A 26,424-nucleotide genomic window follows, 5' to 3' on the forward strand; every position below is an offset into this window, starting at 1 on the left:
TATTTCCAAAGACCATTCTACATCTAAAACTGGTGACACCGAATGCTCCCTGTGGGGTTCTATTTCAGCTCGTATTTTTCTCTGTTATCTATAAAAAGGATATTTTTAAATCTGAAAAGAAATCAAGTTCAAAATGGGGGGGATGTGAAAGCCATACTATCACTTTTTCAAACTGTCCTAATTTTGCTGTCTTTTTGGAGTAACAAGATCATTGAAGTTGTCTTATATATTAAATGGTCCAACAAAAGAAGGCAAAATGGATACATATGGCTATATTTACCTCCCTATTTTGTATGTCAAACCTTAGGCTATTATTTTCAGCAAACCAAGCAACCAATACAAAAGAAAATGAAAGCTATTCAATCATTATAAGCTGAAAATGACATCCTTTGTCTACTGCCTTTTATGATATGTTAGTACTGTTGCCAAGAGCAACAACGTGTCAAGAAATTCCATCCCTTAACGATACAGTAAAATTTCTGTGAAAAGTGTTTTATTAGGAAAGCCAGTATCATCTGGTTGTTTTGGTTCTGCCTTTTTTTTTTTAACTAAGATCTCTTCATTCTACCGTTGTTGAAAATAGTTTTCTAATAATCTTGCTGCAGTTTCAAATATTAACGTGTAATATCTGCTAACTGGGTTGTTTAAGAGCCCTTCACTTTGTACTTTAAAAAAAAAAAAAAAAACCAAAGGAACAGTTTCTAATTAAGTAAAGTAAGTAGGACACAGGAACTAAAACAGCTATATGTTTCATAAGCCTTTGTGTTCAGATCACGTTGCTTATTCCACATGAATCACTCGAAATGCTTGCCAGGGGAGGGTTACCATTTGCGTACCTATCACCACTTCCCCTAGTCACTGGCGGATAATATCCATACTGTGCAAGTAATAAAATTGGCATCACCTTGAATGATGCTGTCGGTAGCAGGCCCCTTGATAGTCACCGGTTGTAGTGACACTCTTTGATTCTATTTCTGATTCTTCGATTTCTACAGCCACCCAGTGACCCATCTCGTCATTTACCTTTCACTGTTCCTCATTTTCTTAGAATGTAGAAGAGATGGCATACTGCTGTAAGTCCTCTCCTATGGAGTGTTAGAATGAGAAGTTTTCTTTATAAATCCATTTGGGCTTACTCCTGCTTAGAATTGAGAGTCAGCAGGATGTGTTAAGGACAAATGGGAGCTTTGACTGCTGTCTTTATCTCACTCACTTTCTGCATGAGCATGGCCAAGTTATTTAACTGCTCCCTAGCTTATTTTTCTCTTTTCTAAAATGAAGGTGTGAAATACTGATACTAAAATGTCTATGATCTTATAATGGAAATATATACATTTTATTTCTGATATCTTTACTACCTCACAGCTCGTAAGTGCAAACTGGTCTTCAAACTGGGTTTTGAGACAATCAATTATTTAGGCCCTAAGATACACCTTATAAATTTTTTTATTTGAATAATAGCAAAAGCACAAAGATAGAAAAATTATATATAATCCTGTGACTTGAAAAAATTATATACACAATGAAAATTTGTATATCACCCCTCTGGTCTCACTTTGTTAATAGCATATGGTATGCATAGGCTTCCCAACTCCATTTTAGCAAGTGCCTTCTTAACAATGGAATTGTCCAGGGCCAGGGCTGCTCTGACCATCTGGTTGGCATCACCTAAAATTGTGCTGCACACAACTATGCAACTGTACATGGTGACTCGATGGTTAGTTACTTTTCCAAAATGGTTTGATGGGTCAAGTATCTCCATTTTGAAAACCTTGTCATCCTTCAACAAACAAGTGCTGGCGAATATGTGGAGAAAAGGGAACCTTCATGCACTGTTGGTGGGACTGCAAATTGGTGCAGCCACTATGGAAAACAGGATGGAGGTTCCTCAAAAAATTAAAAATGGGACTACCTTATGACTCAGCAATTCCACTCCTGGGTATTTATCCAATTCCTCTCCTGGGTATTTGTCCAAAGAAATCCAAAACACTGATTCAAAAAAATATATGCACCCCTATGTTTACTGCAGTGCCAGTCACAATAGCCAAGATATGGAAACAACCAGAATGCCCATCAATTGACGACTGGATAAAGAAATTGTGGTACATTTATATAATGGAGTATTACTCTGCCATAAAAATGGAATCAAATCTTACCATTTGCAACAACATGGATGGACCTAGACGATATTACGCTAAGTAAAATAAGTTAGACTGAGAAAGACAAATAACATATGATCTCACTTATATGTGGAATCTAAAGAACAGGATAAATGAGCAAACAAAACAGAAATAGACTCATAGATACAGAGAAAAAAACTGATGACTGATAGAAAAAAACTGATGACTGATAGATGGGAGCAGGTTGGGTGATGGCTGAGAAGGTGAAGGCTGGAGGAAAAACTTGTCAGGTTTTCAGGGAGTAAGCAAACAAGCTCAGCATCTCTTATTTCTTGGAACCCTGCTCTTCTCCTGCTCTGTACTTGGCTCATGGTTGGTGTTCCTTCTACCTCAGTTTCTATTGGACACCTCAAACTGCTTCTCCTCTTGGACAACCCTTATTCACTTTCACAATTCAGGCTCACAGATTAGTTCCTCGTGACAAATCCCACCTCCACTTCTTGTCAGAATTGGTAGCCCCTTCTTTTTGGTTTCTGAGCCTTGCTGTTGACAAATCAATCTCCGTCACAAGACTGTCTTCTTTTTAAGGGTGGAAAACAGTGTCCACAGCATCTGCATTTTCTATCTGCAGTCCAAACAGTGCCTGGCAGGTGGGAAGAGTCTAGAAATGTTTGCAAATGTAATATAATCATGAGGAAAATACGGAAGCCTGGTGGGAGATTGTTTGCTTTAGAAACAGACACAGACAGCCTCCATCAGTAATCTTTTCTTTTCTCATCTTAGGCTCAAGTGACCTTGATCCTTCAATGATGTTGGGCCCTGGAGAGATTATTGATACAGGATCTGATTATGAAGATCAGGTAATTAAACTCTAAAAATATTTCTCTATTTAAATATTTTTAATTTTAGCCTTTGTTACCGTTTCATGAAAAGGAGGATTATAAATCATTTTGTGACATGTTCACAGATAACTGGTAACATTATATCCTCTGATAAATTATAATAGCCTACAACTTTCATTCATTAAGCTTGGTCCTTTAGCCCTCCCTTATCACAGATCCAAAATGACAATTAATTAAGGAAAGCTGTGTGGTCAAAAGTTACATGTGAGAGAAATGAGGTTATGTGAAGTTCTCTCGCCCAAGAATTTGCCTGTGTCTGTATCCCTTCCCAATAATAAAATAGTAAACGCTGGCTACAGGATCGGGGCTTTTCTATTTCTAACCTTCAAAAGAGCCTGATGGCAAACGACAACACAGCCAAGGAGTTAAATATATTTTCTATTTGAATAAAGCAAAGAAATTTATCTAGGTCATTTTCCTCTCAACAGAACTCTCCCTACTGCTATATTTTAATGTTCCAAAGTAGTTGTCAAATGATCCAACTCTCTAATTAGGCTTTATTTTTTAAAAACGGATATGTGTGAAACTTCCCTCCACCTCTCATCAGTGCTCCTCTGCCATAGCTGAAAGCCAAGTAAACATGTTCTTCTTGGTTATCCTTCCCATCTTCAATTAATATATGTCACAAATAAAGGTGGATCTGACCATTGTCCAAACGCAGTAGCTGGTTATACATTTTATATACATATTCAGAAGCTATTTATATGAGCATTAAGTTTCTTCCCTTATATCACAAAGCAAGAAGTTTTTGACAAGTGATATAATGGCCACCACGTTCTTATATTCTTTAGCATTTTTAGGCACTTAATACATACTAAACATTGCACTAAGTATATTAATTTGATTATCTCGCTAATTCCTCACAACATCTTTAGGAAATAGGAATTATTATCTCTATTTCATAGACCAGAAAATTAAGCAAAGAGTAATTTGCCTACGGTTACACAACAAGTGTCACAGTGGGGAAGTGAACTCAGAGCACATTCCCTAACACTCATACTATACTGCCTCTCACCCTAGCTTCCAAGACAGGCCGTTCAGTGATACATTTTTGGAGGCTTTTCAGTTGCTAACCCATAAGACCCCAGGCAAAGGAAAACGCCCAACAACCACTATTGAAGATGAGCTCATGATCCAAAATTACAGGCTGCACAAAGGAATGTGCCATAACAAGAAATCCAGCTGATTCAACAAACGGAAGGCTTCACACCCCAAGAACTAGAGATAGCAGAGAAGTCTGAAAGAAATCTTAATATAGGAATATTTTAAATATTCAAGGAGATAAAAGAAAGATTAGGAATCTCGAAATAAGTCCAGGAAAAAAATGGAAAGTACAGGAAGGAAAAGGGAAGAAATAGAAATTCTAGGCACAAAAAAACATTGTCCTTGAAATAAGAATTCAATCAATAGTCTTGAATAGTAGACTAGACACAGCTAAAAAGAGACTTAGTGATAGAGCTGAGAAAATTGTCTCAGAAAAAAAAAAACAGAGAGCTAAATAGTTGTCAAATATGAGAAAGAACTTGGGAGATACTGCGTACAGAATGATTGCGCCAACATATTCTAAAAGTAATTCCAGAAAAATAAAATAGAGGGATAAAGCAGAGGGTATACTTTAATAGTAATAGTTGAGAATTTAACAGAGAAAAGACAAGTCCCCAGATTGAAGGAGCATATCCAGTCCTGAGCAGGATTTAAAAATTCTCATCTATTCTTTTTTCATTTAGTCATTCAACAAATACTAATTGAGTACCTAATGTGTGCCAGGTACTATTTAGGCACTTGAAATATATAACTGTATAAAAACAGGCAAGGAGCTTACATCCTAGTGGGGAAGACAGATAGTTAACAATAAACATAAATTACTAAATTCTCTAGATTTTCAGAAATAATAAGTTCTATGAGAAAAGGAAAAGTAGAACAGGGTAAGAGTTAGGAATGCTGGGGTGGGGGACAGATTACAGTATTAAGTAGGATGATCAGTATTAACTAGGATGACCTCGTTAAAGAGGTACGACGCGAGCAAAGACTTGGCATATAATGTAAAACATCAGAACACAGAGGACAAAAATAAAATACTAAAAATGAAAATGCACTACCTATAAAGGAACAGCAATTTTGGTGGCAGCAGATTCAATGAAGCAAGAACTAGAATTTATTGAGCACCTAATATAAGCCAAACACTGTTTTATGGTTTTATATGCATTATTTTTAATCCTTACAGTCACCCAAGAAGGTAGCTCTGTTTACACCTAATGTACAGCTGACCAAACTGAAGCTCAGAGAAGTTAGATGACTTCTCAGGACCATACAGTAAGCAAGCTGTAGAGTCAGGAATCAAAGTATGATCAGCCTGCCACCAAAATCTAGTTTTACTTTAAGCCACTCCAAATAGAGCCATTGTCAAGGTCACCGGTAATCTTACGTCAATTCCAGTTAACACGTTTCAGTTATCTTTCTTGGCCTTTGCTGCATTCATTCACCAAACTTTTACTGTAAAGAGCCAGGTAGTAAATATTTTAGGCTCTGTGGGCTATAATGGTCTCTGTTACAGTCACTCAAATTCTGCTATTGTACTACAAAAGGAGCCATAACAATACTTAAATTAGTATGGTATATCTGTGTTCCAGTAAAGCTTTATTTATGGATACTGAAATTTGAATTCCATGTAATTTTCATGTAATTTATTTCAACTATCTAAGAATGTAAAATGCTTGTGGGTGGCCGGTTAGCTCAGTTGGTTAGAGCGTGATGCTCTTAACAACAAGGTTGCTGGTTCGATCCCCACATGGGCCACTGTGAGCTGAGCCCCCCACAACTAGATTGAAACAACTGCTTGACTTGGAGCTGATGGGTCCTGGAAAAACACACTTAAATAAATAAACGTTTTTTAAAAAGAATGCAAAATCCATTTTTAACTGGGAAGCCATATACAAACAGGCAGCAGAGTGGATTTGACCTGCAGGCCATAGCTTGCTTAACCCCAGCTGTAAATCAGTCCCCATTCTTGACATTCTCTGCGCCACAAGCTTCTAACATTTCTAGAGTATTTCATACTGCCCTAAGTTCTTCACATTTATTACTTCATTTTATCCTCAGACAATTGTATGAGATAGATATTATATTATTATTATTTATTGTATATTATTTAAAATGTATATGAAAATAATAAAATATATTTTATTTATTATTTGATTATTTATTAGTATATTTATTATAAGGACACTGAGGCACATAAAAATTAAGCAGTTTATTCAAGGTCACACAGCTGGCAAAAGGTAAAAACAGAATTCAAACACAACTGTCTGCAGAGCCAGGACCAGGAAAGATAGTCTAGGTTCTGTTATGGTAACAGATGAAACTCAAAATCTGAGTGCTTTCCTTCTAGAGGTTCTTTTACATGTGGCATCCAAAGGGATGATGGATGGGAAGGAAAAAAAGCATAAGGAAGATAGACCTGCACTTAATTGCACGTTACCTCCTCTCACATTCATTTCCCATCCCCAGTCCCTGGCTCTCCCTATGCGCAAGGAGGCTGGAAAAATGGAGCTTCCTTAGTGTGCAGGAAGGGAGAAATCCATTTGGTGAGCCACAAAGCTCTTGCCCTGCAATGTGCTTGCTCGCTTTTGGTGCTCCCACTACTTCCTGGTTCACTCATTCTTGGTTTCCTTGAACTCCTCTCCATCCGTCCATTATTTAAATGTGGGTGCTCCCCAGTATCCTGGCAGTGGCTTCTTCATTCCTCACTGTACACGTTCTCTTTTAAGAAGCTCAGTCATAGCCATGATTTCTGCTTCACTGCACTTAGAGCTTCCTGGTGAGCTCCTTGTCTCATGTCTGCCAGCTAAACAGCAATGGTTGGGTTTCCCATGTGCATCTCAATTCAACACATCCAAAACCAATCTTGCCATCTTCCCCCACAATATCTGTTCTTCCTTCTGTTTTCACTATTTCTGTGAGTGATACCAATATTCTCCCAGCTGCCCAAGCCAGAAACAGGAGCGTCTTCCCAGACTCCTTTCTTTCTCTCCCTCCTTATATCAGTTTGATCAGGAAGCTGATCACTTCTCCCATGGAGGGAATCTCTCCTTCCCTCTCCGGGTCCACTGCCGCTACCCTGGCCCACACCCTCAGCCTCGCTCTGAGGGACCACTGAGACAGTCTCCTAACCAGTGTCCCTACCCCAGCTCCTCACCCACCAAAATCATCTTTCTGAAAAGCAAAACCAATCATGGCATTCCACTACTTAAAACCCTTCTTGGCTCCTCATTGCTGTCAGAATTAAGTTGGAATCTCTTACCATATACGTGGGAACCTTCAAATCAGAATCTGACCCCCTACATCCGTCCCCAAACTTATCCCTTGCCAATCACCAAACACACTGAATGCTCCATCCACACCAAGCCATTTACAGTTCCCCCAAATGAGTTGTGCTTTGCACAGTCCCTTTCCTTTGTATGGAAGCTTCCCCAACCTCATCACCTCTGTCCCAGATAACACTCATGCTTCTTTAAGGCCAAGCTTCTCCTTGAGAAAGCCCTTCTCTTGTTACATGTTCAGTTCACCTTCTCAGGGGTCCCGTGAGACCCTCTGTTGTGATATTCTCTTGTATTGCAGAGACTGTATTCTGCTCTGTGTATCATTAATGCCTAATACACAACCTGGTACACAGCATGTGCTCAATAAATGTCTATTATTTTTTATTGTTTTATTTTTTTATTAGTTTCGAGTGTACAAAACAATGTAATATTTAAACATTTATCATTTATATCCCTCACACAGTGATAACCACCCCCATGTACCACCCCTCTGACATTGCATACAGCCATTACATTTCCATTGTCTCTATTCCTAAATTGTCTATTATTTTAAAAGCCAATAAAATTATTCCTAGTTCTTCTACTTAATATATGATTTTTTTGATAACTTACTAACTCTTTTGAGCCCTTGTTTTCTTTCCTGGAAAATGATGATGATGACTCCACAAGGAAGTACTGTTGCAGGAAGTAGGGAGTGCAAGTTCCCTCACACAGAACAAATACTCCATAAACGTGAACACCCCTTCTTTCCTCCTCCAAACCCAACTTACTGAACTTTTCAGGAATTGGTGCCTCTCTGTAGCTGACAGAGACCACCATATCTTCAACTAGGTGAATACTAATTGTCTGAACACTTCTGGTTTCTGGTCTGGCAGGATCTTAGAAGTCACCACTCTGCCAAAGAACAAGTAAAAAGCTGAACAAATTGAAAAATCAACAATTCTTAGATCTGTTACAGAATTGAGGTCCCAGGGCAAACCACTGCACCAAAAATTGGAAACACAGGCAGATTCAGGGAATCAAACTTACCAGAGCGGAAACCCACAAGCAAGAAGCTCCACAGGAAACAGTGCCTGGTAGGAAACCCAAACTGTAATCAACAAATTGCTGGAGACTCCGTGTGGGCAAGTCTGAGAGTTAAAAACTCCAGAGTATCCAGTCGTAAGAGTCCCCACGCTTCTGTGAGTTTTATTTCCGAGAATTTGACCAGGTCCCACAGTGAACATCCGAGAAAAATCTCTTTATGCTTCCAGCAGGGGGAGAGAGAAAGGAACCATTTTGAAATACACCAGAGCATTCTGTTCTTAACAAGGTCTACCCTCAGGAGAAATTATTTTACCAGAACCTAACCTGCTAGGGCTTTAACAGCCTAACTTACCTGGCACAATGGAAATACCCAATTCCAGTCCCCTCAAGCCACTCTACCCCACGTAAGGGGTGAAAAAACCTGAGAAGCACTGGTGACGTCCAGGGGCATAGGCTCATCAAAAGACTGACACCTAATCATAGAGACGGGACCTAATCATAAACTACTTGCATTTCATAGAACACTTCCCCCCTCTCCCTACAACTTACCACCACATTTCTAAAAGTTTATTGACTGCAGTTCTTTTTACCTAGTACATCATGTCCACCTTTCAACAAAAAATTACAAAACATATTAAAAGGTAAAAACATAGTCTGAAGAGATTGAACAAGCGTCAGAACAAGAGTCAGATATGGCAGGACTATTAAACTTATCACAAAAGTTTTTTTAAGAAAAAACTATGACTAATATGCTAAAGGCTTAAATGGAAAAAGTAGACAACATGCAAGAACAGATGGATAATGTAAGCAGTGAGATGGAAATCCTAAGAAAGAATCAAGAAAAAATCCTAAGAAAGAATCAAGAAATGCTAAAGGTCAAAAACACTGTAACTGAAATGGAGAATGTCTTTAAATGGGCTCATTAGTAGACTAAAGGAAAAAAATCTCTAAGCTCAAAGATGGGACAATAGAAATTTCCAGAACTAAAAGGCAAAGAAAAAAGGGCTAAGAAAAAAAACACAAAACAGAAATTCAAGAACTGTGGGACCATTACAAGAGGTATAATATGCATGTAATGGTAATACTACAAGAAGAAAGAGAAAAAGAAAGCAGGAGAAATATTTGAAGTAATAATAACTGAGAATTTCCCCCAAATTAATGTCAGATACCAAACCACAGACACAGGAAGCTCAGAGAACACCAATCAGGATAAATACAAAAAAAAAAATTTACCTAGTCATATCGTATTCAAACTGCAGAAAATTAAAGATAAAGAAAAAACTCTTGAAAGAAGCCAGAGGAAAATTACACCTTACCTACAGAGAAGTAAAGATAAGAAATATATTCAACTTCTCAAAAGTCATGTAAGCAAGAAAAGTAAAATCAAATATTTAAAGCATTGAGAGAGAAAAAAACAACAGCCTAGAATTCTGTATCTTGTAAAATTATCCTTCAAAAGTGAAGGAGAAATAAAGACTTTCTCAGACAAACAAAAATTAAGGAAATTTGTTGCCAATCGATCTGCCTTGCAAGAAACATTAAAAGTTCTTTCAAGAGAAGGAAAATGACATAGGTCAGAAATTCAGATCTATATGAAGAAAGGAAGAGTATCAGAGAATGAACAAGTGTATGAAAAGTGAAAACTTTTATTTTTCTTATTCTTAATTGATCTAACAGATTGGAGTTTGTTCAAAACAATCATAGCAACAATGTATGAGTGATTATATATGCTCATGTATAAGTGAAATGAATGACTGCAAGGGACAGAAGGAAGGAATTAGGAATGTTTTGTTACTATTAGGTACTTACACCATCCACCCAGGTCCTTGATCCCCGCCCTTCCATCTCCCCCAGGACCTTGCTCCATTAAGATTATTGCTTTATCTTTCTCAAGGCTCTCATCCTTGAAGTACCTTTCTTTTTCTCTATCTACCAACTCACCAGCCCCACTATGAAGAAAGAAGGAGCCATGAAGAGTGCCAAGTGTCACAGAAATGTCAAATGGGAGACGGTCTTTCTTCTTCCCTTTAACACCAAATTTGGAGAAAGAGAAATCACCTCCCACCTTAAGGAGAAAGTGTCCTTACCTCCCATTCTGCCCTATAAACCAGCTTCTGCCTGCTCTGTTCCACTAAGAGACCATTAAAAGTCATCTCATCACTGCCAGTCAGGAGGTTGTCTCCCATTTCTGACATCCATAGCACGTCTGCTTTCTCAAAACTCTGGGCTCCCTTGGCTTATGCCACTCTGTGGCCATTCTTTTTCTCCTCCCCTCAACATGGTTTTTCTTTTTCTGCCCTCCCCTTAAAATGCTGCGTGCAAGTTCCATCATAGCACCTCTTCTCTCACTACACAAATGTTTCATCTATGCCCATGCCTTCAACTTTATTAATGTACTTATTCATTTAATATTGAGAATATTTGATGTGTCCGACTCTGTATGAAGTGCTGGGGATATAATGTAAGCAAAAGAAGACACAGTTCCTACTATCATGGAGCTTAAAATAGAAATAGATAATAATAAAATAATCACATAAATAAATATAAAATTAAACCTGTGTTAAATGCTTGGGAAAAGCACGTAGGTGTGGTGAGTGAGGTAATGAGAGGCTTTTTCTAAGGTACAAGATGCTTGAGTTGAAATCTAAAAGATGAGTAAAAGGTAGCAGGGATTGTGAGAAAGTGAGGTAACAGGAAAGGAGAAGGGTTCAAAGGGGATGGTCAGAAAAAGGAAATAGCTTGCATAAGCAAGAGGAAACATGGCATCCAAAAGAAGGACAGTGCAGCTAGAAAGCAGGGGAAGGGGAAAGGTGGTGTGAGATGAGCCCAGAGATTAGGGCTCTGTAGAGCAGCTTAGGTGTTTTCATTTTACCCTAAGAGCAACGGGAAGCCTTGAATAGTAGTTTTGTTTTGTTTGGGGGGAAGGAGGCGGGAGGGTGTGTCAACACTATATTTGTGTTTAAAGAAAGGTTGTTCTGGCCGCAATGTGGAGAACACTTGGAGGAAGGCAAGAATGGATCTAGGGAATCCAGTGAAAGGCTGCAGTGGCCCCGACAAGATAGCATGGGTGCCACATTGCACTATGGTGGTGGAGGAGAGGGAAAGAAAGGGACATATCTGAGAGGTACTTATAAGGTAAAATCAACAGCACTTCCTGTTGGAATGGACATGTGAGCCAAGGGAGATGGAATCTGTACAGCTGGGTGGATGGTAGTGGCATTCACTGAGAAAGAACACTAAGAAACACCAGTTCCATAAGGAAAGAGCATGGGTGTAATTTTAGACATGCTGAGTTCAAAGTGTATTAACGCATTCAAATACGGAATTCAAGTGAACAATTAAATAAGGTCTGGTGCTTAGAAGAAAGATCTTGGCTGGAAATATTAATTTGTGAGCTGCTGAATATAGGTAGAAGTTTAAACTATAAGTGGTGATGTGCTACTTAGCGAAAGAAAGCAGACTTGAAAAGAGAAGAGGGTCTAAAGCTGAGCACTGAGGGAACTTAAAGGCTGGGTGGAGAAAGGTGAGGCAGCAAAATGATGTACAAGAAGCTCTTAGAGAGACAGGAGGAAAATCAGTAGAACGTAGTGTTCCAAAGCTGAAGAACACAGTATTTCAAGAAGCAGACAGTGTCAAATGATGGGAGGATGGGGAAGAGGGAGAATGGAAAATGGACATTGTATATAGAAACATGGAGGAAAACGGTGACCTTACAAATTGCTATTGGGGAAGTTGTCTTTGTTTGGGTTTGTTTGTAATGGAAGACACTTGAGCATGTTTAAAAACTCATACAAAGGATCCACCCATTAGAGAGAAAGAGAACACACAAGAGAGAGGAATGCAGTAGGGCTGGGTTCTAATGCACAGGTAGAGAAGGACCACATGTAGTTTGTAACAAGAAACACACATAGGATGGGAACATGGGTTTGTATGTTTAATGGTAAGAAGTTATGAGCTCCGCTGAGATGATTTCCAAGACAGAGCTGTCCACTGAGAGTCCAGGGTTTGAAGCAGGTGGAGGCTTGAATTGTGGAATCCAGCAGAGAGTGAACTAAGGAAACAGCAGACTAGGCAAGCTGTCCGAGAGTCCATTTGACGTTAGTGCCTGCTAACTTATTTTGGCCAAGTGATCCTTTTCATTTTTTCCCCATTTGTTTAGCAAATGTGTATTGGGTATCCCATAGGTGCCAGACACTCTTCTAGGCATTAAAGATACAGAGTACTGTGGAACTTCCATGGGGCACAGAGATGGTTGCTCATTTGCTTCACTCAGTGGTGGAGTTTTACCAAATATGTGCTACAAAGAGACAGAGAGCAGAGCATTAGCAGCATTAAGTGGTGGTGGACCGAGAACAGGAAGGGATGTGACTGGGGGGACAGTCAGGAGGCAGAGCCCAAAGAACTAGAAGTACATGTGACTTCTTTAAAAATTTAACTCCATGGCACAAATATGTGCTAGCTCTTTATCAAAGAACTTGATTAAAGAAGATTTGATCCTAGCAATCCTGCAAGGATCATTTCAAATCCCGCTTCTTTCTTGAGACCTTCTCTAATAATGAAATATTCATTTCTTGCCTGCTCCACTGAACACCTAAAGCATTTGAGGTTCATACACAAAGTCTTAGCACTTGATTATGTTTAATTTTGTACTTCAGTGTATGTTGACTCATATGCTCCCTTACTGTCTCCTACATGCATCCAGTATGAGAAAGAACTATGGAGCCATTTACACCTCCTTCCAATCCAGGGCCACACTTGTGGGTTGCAAGTTACTAAACCTCTTCAAGCCTGAGTTTCTTCATCTATAAAAGCAGACCTTGCAAGCTATTTGTATTAAAAGAGATAATTTTTGTAAAAGCACTTGGAACGGTAGACCATCCAGTAAATATTTCCTCGTCTTTCTTTCCTCTCTAGAGGGAGGACACTTTCAGGTATTTCTTTTGTGTCCACCACACTGACAGACACACTGTCAGGACCAAAACAGACTTACTAAATGAAATCATAATGCCACATTTCCCAGCAGATAACAGAGTTGGAGTTGGGAGGCAGGTATTTCCAAAGAGATATTCAGCTTCTAAATCAAGAAATACTACATTTACCAAAACACGCATTAGCTTGTATTTGTAAAGCTGATTTAAAACAGTGTATTTGAGTAACACAGCACTGATCATAATTTGGGGACTTATCAAGGTGTCGCTGATACACTGAGTCCTGTTCTGATGGATAAATCAGGTTTTTGTTGCGAGTCCTACAAGGGCTGGCTGAAGCTGGGAAGCTGGAGTAGCCAGGTTTACCTCTCAGCACTTGTAGTTGGTGGTGAAAACTAATGGTGGCCTACTAGAAAAATGGAGGCAATGGTGTTGGAGAGGGATGGAGGTCAGAAAAATGTAAGTCTAGCTTTTCCCAAACACTGAAACAAAAATACCTGCTGCAGGTTTAGGAAGCCAGCCCTTCCTGACTGTCTCCATCAGCCATATGCAGTTTGGAGCTAATTGATTATGTAAGAAGAAAGACAAGCCATATTTCTAAACCTCATAAATTAATAAGAATATATTTTCACCATTCTTGACTGCAAAGTCAGGTGTACCCTTCATATTTTCAGGTATAGATATTAAATATTAAATAGTGACATTACAGACAGAAAAGGACAATAACCATATGATTCCACTCACATGTGGCCTATAAAACAGAAAGCAACACATGCACAAAGAAACTCATAGACTCAGACAACAGTATGATGGTTGTCAGAGGGGATGAGGGTAAGGGGGGTGACGAGGGTAAGGGGGGCCAGATATACGATGATGGAAGGAGACTAGACTTTGGCTGGTGAGCACACAATGCAATATACAGAGGATGCATTACTACAAAACTGTACACTTGAAATTTATATAATGTATTTACCAATGTCACTCCGGTAATTTTAAAAAACAGACAATATATCACTTAGGTTACCATTTTGAGCATAGAGTTTGATATATTTCCACACTCTAAAGACATAAAAGTAAATGCCTCATCACTATGCACCTCTCTCATGCCCCTTCACAGGACTATAGGGGAGATCTTTGCAGAAGGAAATAAGAACTGATAGAATTCTTTAGTTGAAAGCAATAAGATATACTCCAGGGGGTAAAAACATATACTGATCAGTAGGGACTGTTTGCTTTTCTCTTTTCAAAAACCTTATTATTCTTGTTAGACAGGCTTTGTAATTAATTTCATGGCTCCTATGACGTCTTACTAACTGGAATAACCTTGAATGCCCTGTCATTTTGAAGGCAAAATGAAAATATTTGTGATAACACAATAGTATCACTGCCTTATAAATGGGAAGAAATAGAACTCACATGTGACCCATCATGTGATGTGCCTTGGAACTGTTCATGGGAAACCAAATAAACTTCTGGGGTTATTGTGTATTTGCAGAAGTAAGGGTGGGGAGAGTATGCAAAAACCTGAAAACCTAATCTAAAAGCAAACACAGGCTTACAGACATTTAAATGTGAGTTAGCAGGAGAGGGATGTAATGAGGTTGTCCTTTGCTCCGTGAAGTTCGTTGCTGAGGAGCAGTTATCATTGTCCACCTACTGATGAACTACCTTTCTCTTTCAATGGGTTTTCAGGTCACAGTGTATATCCTGACTTCAGTTTTCATGTTGAGTCCATATTTTCATTAGGGATGGTGGTTGTGGCTGGAGCAAGTGAAGACCCCCAGGCTTAGAGTCTAGATGGGTTTAAATTGTGGTTCTACAACTTTATCACATCGCTTACTTCTCTAAGCCTTAGTTTCCAAATCTGTAAAATGAAGAAAATAATGTGAAGATTAGAGAACTGAATCCTATCAAGGATTCTGTCAAATGTAAGAGAACTATACATATGGTTATACAAACATAAAGTCTTAACATGATGATTATCTACTATAAGTTTCTCATATCCTCTTTTCAATGTAGATAGAAAATATAGAATAGCGTTTACCACTGAGAATTTTTAAAGGACCCTTCCTTGAAATACATTAAATAATGGCACAGAAAGAAGAAAATAGTAAAATAGTGAAAATAAAGAATTTACTTGGTGTTCCAGGACCATCCTGAAAGTTTTCAGCAGGCTTTCCTTACTTTTACCAGCATGTGTTCCTATTTCTGTTACAGCACTTGTCGTGCGGATTATGGCTACTTGTGTCCACGTCTTTCTCCCACAGTAGATTATACCTAGGGAGATGGTCAATGTGTACTTCACCATAGTTCCTTAATTCTTTACATAATGCTTGACAAAGTACGGGAGGACAATTCAGAAATATTTTCTCCATAAACAGAATGAAGAAGAATCTTAAAGGGAAGTACAGGAAGAAATCTGACATTCTGTAAACTGTAAATGGAGAACAGGACTAAAACAAATTTACTTGGCAATGATTACAATTTTTTTTTTTTTTTTTTTAGTTTACATGTTTTCAAAGGAGGGTAGCTAGGATGTTAAGGGATTCAAAAACTATCGTACAAAAAGTGGTGGGAGGATCTGGAAATACCAAAAGAAGAAGAACATTTTCGTGTCCAGGCTCTTGCTAGCCTGTCCACACCATGGTTGGTGAGGTTTGTGGTCTTGTTTGCAGCTCTGTTCCCAATACGTTTTGCATAGCACCTGACTCATGCTCAATCATTAACTGCTCAGTGAAGCAATTCCATTCTGTAAGGGACTGTATCATTTTAGAAGAGGGAAATAGACTTCTGTATTACTGTGTGAGAGAGAATTGGACTCCAGAGATGGGAATTACAAATAGATGCAATTCAGATCAGTGTACGAGGAGTTTCCTCAATAGCGTCATCCAGTTGACCAACTCATTGAAGATGTTCAAATTCTAGGTAACATTTCCTCATGGATGTTTGTAAAAAACAGTGATTTCTCTGAGTGAAAAAATTATATGCCTCCTAAGGTCTTTTCCATCGCTAAGTCTATTTTTTTAAGAAGGGCCAAGGTGTGTGTGGGGTGTGGGTTTGTGTGTGTGTGATGTCGACTCCCACCACCATTATCCCAGAAATATCTAAATATCCCTCCCACTAACCTGCTTTAGTTCCTGAAATACCATCCCTGAGGAATATAAGGAGGGTGAAATTGTGTCATTAGAAGTTCTCTCTCAATTTTTCATCACGTTATATAATATCATTTAACCAAATGGAACTAACTGCAGCTGAATAAAGTTTCTATCATCTTAGAACATTGTTAATTGTACAGTCCTTTTCAGACTTAAATTCAAACCAGTAAAAATTATTGTACTCAAATATCAAAAAAATCATAGGTTTTCTGTTGTTGTTGTTGTTTTGTTGTGGGTTTTTTTTTTTAAGGGTAACCCTGTGAGGATGAGTAGAAACATATTCATTGTCACCCACTGGCCCTAAAATAAGAATGAATTCTTTATCATTGAGCAAAAGTGACAGTGTACGGGAGAGTACAGTGGTTAAAACCATGGGCCGAGGAGTCAGAGTGCCTGGATGTGAGTTCCAGTTCTGCCAATTACTGATTGTGTGGTCTTAAGCTTCTCTTTGCCAGAGTTTCCTCACTTGCAAAATGGGAGCTTTGTGAGGACTAAATGAGATGATACACACATACACTTAGAACAATAATAATATCTAAAATGTATTAAGTACTTACACCAAAGCAGGCACAAGGCTAAACATTATTTAATTATCTTAACAACCCTACCTCTAGCCCCAAGTTTCAGTTGAGACTTAGAGATATTAAGCAGCTTGCCCCAGGTCACACAGCTAGAGTGGCAGAGCTGTAATACAACTGCACTCTGTCCAGTGTCCAGCGCCAGAATTTGTGCTTCTAACCTCTACATCCTTCTTACTGAGGAAGTTGCTTTCTGGCCTTGTATTTATGAGACATTTTTAGAGCCAGAACCTGGGGGAAGAATAATAATTATAGCTAAAATTTCTTGAGTGCTTTCTATGTTTCAGATACTATTCACAGCACTTTGCATACATTAAGCCTCACTACAATCTTAGGAGGTTTTGCTCTTATTCTCATTTTCCGGATGTAGAACTGAGCCCAGAGAGGTTAAGTAACATGTCAAGGATTCAAAACCAGGCAGTCTGACATCACTGAGACTAAGTTTTAACCACACACACTATAGTTCCACTTCAGGATAGCCTTCGGTGGGGCTAGGGACTTGGGAAATCGGGAAACCATATTCAGTCCCAGATCCAAAGGAAGACAAGGTGTTCGGGTGAAGATGAATCAGAGACAGTCAGTGTCCATTTACCTCTTTGATGATTTGCTAGAACTTCCCACAAAGGCAGGAGCAGGAATGGGCCCAGAGAGAAGCAGGTGGGATAAACGTTTGAGGTATGCCACGTGGTAGTAGGTATGGGCTTTTTGTTTGTTTGTCTCGTCTTTAATTTAGAAGCTTTATGACTCAAGAAGAACACACTTGGTTCTAAACAGTAAATGCAATAACATTCCTTTTAAAAGCATTTTGTTTTCTAGTTAGTCTTGTCTGGGGGAAACCGGCAGAGAACACAACCTAAAACTTGCAGTTTCTTTATTGTAGTGTGTTCATAACCTTGAAGAAAATCCAGAGTCAACAGCTTTTATTAAATACTTATCCTGTGTCAGAAGCTCTTGTGATCTGGTTCAATCCTCCCCACAGCCCTGGAAGGAAAGTATCATTAGCCCCAAGCTCACATAACTACCGTGTTTCCCCGAAAATAAGACCTAGCCAGACATCAGCTCTAATGCGGCTTTTGGAGCAAAAATTAATACAAGACCCGGTATTATATTATATTATATTATACTATACTATATTATATTAACGGCCTGGTCTGATATTATAGTAAAACAAGACTGAGTCTCTTATTAATTTTTGCTCCAAAAGATGCATTAGAGCTGATTGTTCGGCTAGGTCTTATTTTCAAGGAAACACGGTTAATAATGTCTTCACTCCAAATCCCTCTTTCCAATAATGCATACTGCTGCCCCAGAATCCATAATAATGAAAACCCTAGAACACCTCTCCTCATCCCCCAAAAAGAGAAAAACAGCTTGCATTTTATCCTACTATTTGATTAGGAAGAGATTACCCTAATTTCTTCACTGGCTTATAAAATGAGCAAGCCACATAAACAAATGGATGTCTAAGATTGTAAGAAATGTCACGTCTGTGATTACTTCTTTTTCGATACATAATATGCTTCCATTTCCTTGTTATTTTCTTAAATTGAATAACTTTTTTCTTATTTGTAAAAGCAAAACTGTATGCTATGGAAAATTAGGAAAATTATAATCATGAAAAAGAAAATTAGTATTAACATTTGGAGTATTTCCTTGACTGTTAGATATTTAATAATGTTATCAAATTTTTCATTTAATAATATAGAACTTCCCGTGTCATTGAATAATTTTTGTAGACACTTTTTTAATGACAGTATAAAATATAATTTTATAGGTATGATATATTTATTTTTATCATTCTCCTCCTCCAAGGCACTTATTTTTCTTTTCACCTTTTCAATGTTATAAATACAGATGACCTTTGAACAATAGGGGGTTTAAATTGTGCTCGTCCACTTATATGTGGATTTTTAAAACTAAATATGTACAGTACTGTAAATATATTTTCTCTTCCTTATTATTTTCTTAATAACATTTTCTTTTCTCTAGCTTACTTTATTGTAAGAACACAGTATATAATACACATACCATACAAACTAGGTGTTAATAGGCTGTTTATGCAGTGTAAGGCTTTTCTGGTCAACAGTAAATAGGCCATTAGTGGTTAAGTTTTAGGGGAGTCAAAAGTTATACATGGATTTTCGACTATGCAGGAGGTCAGCACCCCTAACCCTCATGTGTTCAAGGGTCAACTGTAATGCTTCCCTGACATATCATTGCACATAAGCTTTGCCCAAATCTCTGATTACTCAAGGAGAGATTCCTAATATGGGGATTATTGAGCCAGAGGGTAAAAAGGGTAATACTGTGGTATTTCCACTTATTTCTAATCAGATATACTTCAATAATAAAGCAAAGAATATTGATGGAACAAAAGGATTCTAAAGAGGAAAGGTTTTAGATAAGGCTGTTCTAAATTATTTGAATAAAAGCTGTCAAACTGAGTCCAATTTAGTCCTGTGTGATTTAGGATGCAGAGCGTACTTTAAATGCTAGAGTATCTGCAGTCCATTGATCAATAAGCTAGTCCTCCAAAATGCCAGTCACCCATGCGACCAGGCCAGGTTAAACCCCTAGAACATGAAGCAGAACCTTTCTCTAGCAACAGTATTATTCAAGACATCCAAGACTTGTTGTGATTTCCAAACACACAGGCTTCCTTAAATACTTACAGCTAGTTCCCAGAACTAACTATATCCATTAGTTCCCAGAACTAGTTAATATCCATTAATCTTTTTATATTCCATTTGACCTCCCTATTATCTGTGGAGGAAAACAGGCTTTTTACAAGAATAAAAGAAATTTGTAGAAGCAAAACTAGAAATAAAAGTAAATAGATTTTTAAAAGATATATAAGACAGATTAAAAGCTATAGAGAATGATATAACAAATATCATCTACCCACTTTCCAGCTTACAAAATAAAACATTGCAAATAACTGAAGCCCTTTTGTGCACCCTCATCCAGTGACATTCCCCTGTGGCCTCATCCAGTGGCCTCCCCAGAGATGTCTACTCTTCCAACTTCAATGTTTATCAGTCTTCTTTATGTACAGCTACTGTGTTTCCCTGAAAATAAGACCAGGTGTTATATTAATTTTTGCTCCAAAAGACACATCAGGGTTTATGTTCAGGGGATGTCATCCTGAAAAATCATGCTAGGGCTTCTTTTCCGGTTAGGTCTTATTTTGGGGGAAACATGGTATGTCACTAGAATGTGGGTTCTGGGAAAGCAGGCACTTTGCTTTATTTACTGCTATATCACCATCACCTAAGACAGCATTTGGCACGTGGTAGGAATTCAATAAATATTTATTGTATGTAAAATAGATAATGTATTCCTAAGCTACGTAAAGGTTTTTTCATTTTATAAATTATACCATGTGTAGATGTCCTTCTCAATCTATGCTGATAATGTAACTTGGCTTCATTCTTTCTCAATGCCTTGTAGTTTTCCAATGGAAGACTATAACACAACTAAGTTATCTGTTCTTCTAATAATGGGAATTTAGGCTGTTTCCAGTTTTTAATATCGTAAATTTGGTGCAATGAACATCCTGATACTATCTCCTTATTCAATTGTATAGAGTTTCTCTATAACTAATAGCAGGGGAGAAAGTGGAAAGGGACTGGCCCTTGGTTCTGCTAAATCTCTTCCTCTTCTAAATCTTTCCTGGGGAAAATGGGAAGTTGGGAAGTCTGCTCAGCCCTCTGGGCGTGGGCTTCCTTACAAGTAAAATGAGACGAGTTGGCCAGCCAATCTCTCAGTGGGTTTGTGCATTCCATTGGCTGTGAACTTAATTACATATTTCCAAGTTGCTCTCACTAAATCGATCCTTTTAAATATTTAAATGTAATGATTACATACCAAAGGTAATTGAATTTTTGCTGTTCTATCACTTCATATAGTTCTATCACTTTATAAAATTCAATCAGTAAAAAATTGTATAAGGTATTATACTTCAAATATATGTATCAATTCTAAATTAGAAACATTTTTAGCAACAATGGTACAGAGTTGGGTTAGGATGGTAGACTGCCTCCATGTAACATTTCTGGATTTTTTGTTTTTGTTTTTAGTTTGGTTCCAAGGCCTATCATTGTAGGTAATGGAAGTTTTATTCTCAGTCATGGTTTAGGGAGCCCCTTCTTCCTCTCCTCCAGGATCTTACTAGAGTCTGGTAAGACTTACCTGGTCCAAAAAGTTTGAGGAAGAGACATCTGGTCTTCAACAATTTAAGATTAACGTAAGATGCATATTGATCAAACCTGTGTGATCAACTCAAAAGTGGGCTGCTCCACTCACAGTATTCATGGTGCTGTGACCAGCTGGACCACAGGGGCAGTTGAGACCCCAGCCATCTACCTGCCAAACCCACCAGAGGTCCTGGCATTTCTTAGGACTGTGCCATTATTCTCTGTGCCTTAAAATAATACAATTGGCTTTGCTGAAAATATTCTAGAGATAGGCTAAGAAGATTATTGTTAACTTGAACCCTGCTTTAATGGAGAAAAGTAGTTCGTATCAATTCTGTGGGAACACCCAAACAAAAAGAAAAAAAAAGAATTTTTAAAAAATGATGATAGTTTAAGGGACCTCTGGGACAACATTAAGAGTAACAACATTCTCATCATAGGGGTATCAGAAGGAGAAGAGAAAAAGCAAGGAATTGAGAACCTATCTGAAAACTTCCCTAACCTAGCAAAATAAAAAGACATACAAATCTAGGAAGCTCAGAGAGTCACAAACAAGATGAACCCACAAAAGCCCACAGCAAGACACATCATAATTAAAATGCCAAACATTAAAGACAGACTCTTAAAAGCAGCAAGAGAAAGACAACTAGTTAGTTACAAGGGAGCTCCCATAAGATTGTCAACTGATTTCTCAACAGAAACTTTGCAGGCCAGAAGGGATTGGCACAAAATATTCAAAGTGATGGAAAGCAAGGGCCTACCACTAAGACTGTTATACCCAGCAAGGCTATAATTTAAAATTGAAGGAGCTATAAAGGGCTTCCCAGACAAGAAAAAGTTAAAGGAGTTCATCACCACCTAATCAGTTTACAAGAAACATTAAAGGGACTCCTTTAAGAAGAATAAAGGGGGTGGGAGCAGGGGGGAGAAGATAAATAAGAATAATAAAATGGCAATGACTATGTATCGATAATCAGTTTAAATGTAAATGGATTAAATTCTCCAATCAAAAGATATAGGGTAGCTGAATGGATAAGGAAACAAGACCTATACATATGCTGTCTATAAGAGACCCACTTCAGATCAAAAGACACACACAGAGAGAAGACAGAAAGTAAAGGGATTGAAAAAGATGTTTCACACAAATGGAAATGAACAAAAAAAAGTTGGTGGCAATATTTATATCAGACAAAACAGACTTGAAAACAAAGGCTAGGGCTAGCCCGGTGGCTCAGGTGGTTAGAGCTCCATGCTCCTAACTCCAAAGGTTGCCCGGTTCGATTCCCATATGGGCCAGTGGGCTCTCAACCACAAGGTTGCCAGTTCAATTCCTTGAGTCCCACAAGGGATGGTGGGCAGCAACCCCTGCAACTAAGATTGAACACGGCACCTTGAGCTGAGCTGCCGCTGAGCTCCCGGATGGCTCGGTTGGAGCGAGTCCTCTCAACCACAAGGTTGCCGGTTCGACTCCTGCAAGGGATGGCGGGCTGCGCTCCCTGCAACTAGCAACAGCAACTGGACCTGGAGCTGAGCTGCGCCCTCCACAACTAAGACTGAAAGGACAACAACTTGAAGCTGAACGGCACCCTCCACAACTAAGATTGAAAGGACAACATCTTGACTTGGAAAAAAGTCCTGGAAGTACACACTGTTCCCCAATAAAGTCCTGTTCCCCTTTCCCAATTAAAAAAAAAAAAAGGCTATAACAAGAGACAACAACATTACATAATGATAAAGGGATCAATTCAACAAGAGGATGTAACCCTAGTAAACATTTATGCACCCAACATAGGAGCACCTAAATATATAAAGCAAATATTGACTGACATAAAGAGAGAGATCAACAGTAATACAATTATAGTAGGGAACTTTAACACCCCATTGACACCAATGGAAAAAATCTACCAGACAGAAAATCAAGAAACAAAGCCTTAAAGGACACACTAGACCAAATGGACTTAATTAGTATTTTTAAAGCATTTCACCCTAGAGCAGCAGGATATACATTTTTTTCAAGTGCACATGGAACATTTTCCAAGATAGACTACATGTTATGCCACAAAACAAGTCTCAATAAGTTTAAGAAGATTGAACTCATATCAAGTGTCTTCTCTGACCACAATGGTATGAAACTAGAAATCAATTACAAGAAAAAAAAAAAAACTGAAAAACACACGAACACATGGAGGCTAAATAACATGCTACTAAATAATCAATGGGTCAACAATGAGATCAAGGAAGAAATCGAAAGATACATTGAGACAAATGAAAATAAAATCCATGACCCAAAATCCATGACCACAGCAAAAGCAGTGGCTAAGAGGGAAATTCACAGCAGTACAGGCCTACATCAAATAACAAGTAAATTCCCAGTAAACAATCTAACCTCACACTTAAAGGAACTAGAAAAAGAACAGCAAACAAAACCCAAAATGAGTGGAAGGAAGGAAATAATAAAGATCAGAATGGAAATAAATGAAATAGAGTCTTAAAAAACCAATACAAAAGATCAATGAAACCAAGAGCTGGTTCTTTGAAAAGATAAATAAAATTGACAAACCTTTAACCAGAGTCATCAAGAAAAAAAGAGGACCCAAATAAATAAAATCAGAAATGAAAGAGAAGTGACAATTGATGCTACAGAAATACAAAGGATTATACGGAAATATTATGAACAGTTATGTGACAACCTGGAAGAAATGGATAAATTCCTAGAAGCATACAATCTTCCAAGACTGAATCAAGAAGAAACAGAAAATCAAACTGACTGGTTACTACAAACAAAATCAAATTGTTAATCAAAAATCTACCAATAAACAAAAGACCTGGATCAGGTGACTTCATAGGCAAATTTTACCAAACATTCAAAGAAGAATTAAACCTATTCTTCTCCAGCTATTCCAAAGAATTCAAGAGGAGGGAAAGCTCTCAATCTCATTTTGTGAGGCTACCATTACTCTGATTCCAAAACCAGACAAAGATGTTACAAAAACAGAAAATTGTAGGTCAATATCCCTGATGAACATAGATGCAAAAATCTTCAACAAAATATTAGTAAACTGAATTCAGCAACACATTAAAAAGATCATACACCATGATCAAGTGGGATTATTCCCGGGATGCAAGTTTGGTTCAATATCCACAAATCAATTAATGTGACACACCACATTAGCAAAATGAAAGATAAAAATCATATGATCATACCAATAAATGCAGAAAAAGCATTTGACAAAATCCAGCATCCATTTATGATAAAAAACTCAGCAAAGTGAGAACATACCTCAACATAATAAAAGCCACATACCACAAACCCACAGCTAGCATCATACTCAACAGGGAAAAGCTAAAAGCATTCTTTTTAATATCAAGAACAAGACAAGAATGCCCACTTTCACCACATTTACTGGAAGTCCTAGCCACAGCAGTCAGACAAGAAAAAATAAATAAAAGGCATCCAAATTGGAAAGGAACAGGTAAAACTGTCATTATTTGCAGATAACACAATACTAGATAGAGAGAACCCTAAAGAATCCACACAAAAAAATATTAGAACTGATAAATGAATTCCATAAAGTAGCAGGATACAAAATTGATATTCAAAAATCTGTTGCATTTTTACATCAATAACCATCAGAAAGAGCAATTAAGAAAACAATCCCATCACAAAGAGCAATTAAGAAAACAATCCCATTTACAATTGCATCAAAAAAACAAACAAACAAACAAAAGAAAAACCTAGGAATAAATTTAACCAAGGAGGTAAAAGATCTGTACTCAGAAAAATATAAGACACTGAAGAAAGAAATTTAAGAAGATACAATCGATAGGAAGACTCAACACCATGCTCATGGATAGGAAGCATTAACACCATTAAAATGTCCATATGACCCAAAACAATGTATAAATTCAATGAAATCCGTATAAAAAACCAATGGCATTTTTCACAGAACTAGAACAAATAATCTTAAAATTTATATAGGACCACCAAAGACCTCAAATAGCAGTCATAAACTTGAGAAAGAAGAACAAAATTGGAGGTATCACACTGCCTGATATCAAACTATACTACAAGGCTATAGTAATCAAAACAGCATGGTACTGGCATAAAAACAGACACATACGAGGCCTGACAATTAAGTTTGCAAACTCATCCTAGAAAAAGTGCTACATACTTCATTGTTGAATATCACTACAGTCACCTTCGAAGTACTCCCCTTGGGATTCTATGCACCAATGCCAGTGCCTAGTCCACTCTTCAAAGCAATTTTGGAACTCTTTTTCTGGAATGGCCATCAGAACTGTTATCATATTACCCTTTGATGTCCTGAATGTCATCAAAATGTCTTCCTTTCAATATTTCCTTTATCTTCAGGTAAAGAAAGAAGTCATTGGGGACCAGATCAAATGAGTAGGGAAGGTGTTCCAATACAGTTATTTGTTTACTGGCTAAAAACTCCCTCACAGATAGTACTGTGTGAGCTGGTGCATTGTTGTGATGTAAGAGGCATGAATTGTTGGTGAAAAGTTCAGGTCATCTAACTTTTTCATGCAGCCTTTTCAGCACTTCGGAATAGTAAACTTGGTTAACTGTTGTCCAGTTGTTACAAATTCATAATGTATAATGCCTCTGACATCAAAAAAGGTTAGCAACATCGTTGCAACAAGTTCGCGAACTTAATTGCCAGACCTTGTAGATCAGTGGAACAGTATAGAGAGCCCAGAAGTAAACACATCCATACGGTCATTTAACCAATTTCAAAGGAGGCAAATGGGGTAAAGACAGTCTATTCAATAAATGGTGTTGGGAAAACTGGACAGATACATGCAAAGAAATTAAACTGGACCACCGTTTTACACCATATACAGGCATAAACTCAAAATGTATTAAAAACTAAAATGTAAGACCTGCAGGCATAAAACTCCTAGAAGAAAACATAGGCAGTAAACTCTCTGACATTGCTCCTAGTAATATTTTTCTGATATATCTCCTCGGGCAAGGGAAATAAAAGAAAAATAAAACAAATGGAACTACATCAAACTAATAAGTTTTTGCACAGCAAAGGAAACCACCAACAAAACGAAAAGACAGACTATTAAATGGGAGAAGATATTCACCAATAATACATCTGATAAGGGGTTAATATCCAAAATTTATAAATAACTCATACAACCAACACGAAAAAAAAATCCAATTTTTTAA

The 26,424-nt window shown here is 37.8% G+C and overlaps 1 protein-coding gene and 1 non-coding gene across 3 annotated transcripts in view; both read left to right on the forward strand.

The window, feature by feature from the left end:
- Positions 1-26,424, forward strand: part of AK5 (adenylate kinase 5) — a 205,153-nt gene that overhangs the window by 101,587 nt on the left and 77,142 nt on the right. For both annotated transcript variants that reach the window (XM_033115574.1, XM_033115573.1), the window contains exon 8: positions 2,904-2,980. In XM_033115574.1, the coding sequence (XP_032971465.1) occupies positions 2,904-2,980 (77 nt within the window). The remainder of the gene's footprint in view (positions 1-2,903; positions 2,981-26,424) is intronic.
- Positions 5,745-5,818, forward strand: TRNAK-CUU (transfer RNA lysine (anticodon CUU)). The gene has a single exon. It is a non-coding gene; the product is annotated as a tRNA-Lys (tRNA).

Source organism: Rhinolophus ferrumequinum, chromosome 9 (assembly GCF_004115265.2).
Source record: "Rhinolophus ferrumequinum isolate MPI-CBG mRhiFer1 chromosome 9, mRhiFer1_v1.p, whole genome shotgun sequence".
Lineage (NCBI taxonomy): Eukaryota > Metazoa > Chordata > Mammalia > Chiroptera > Rhinolophidae > Rhinolophus > Rhinolophus ferrumequinum.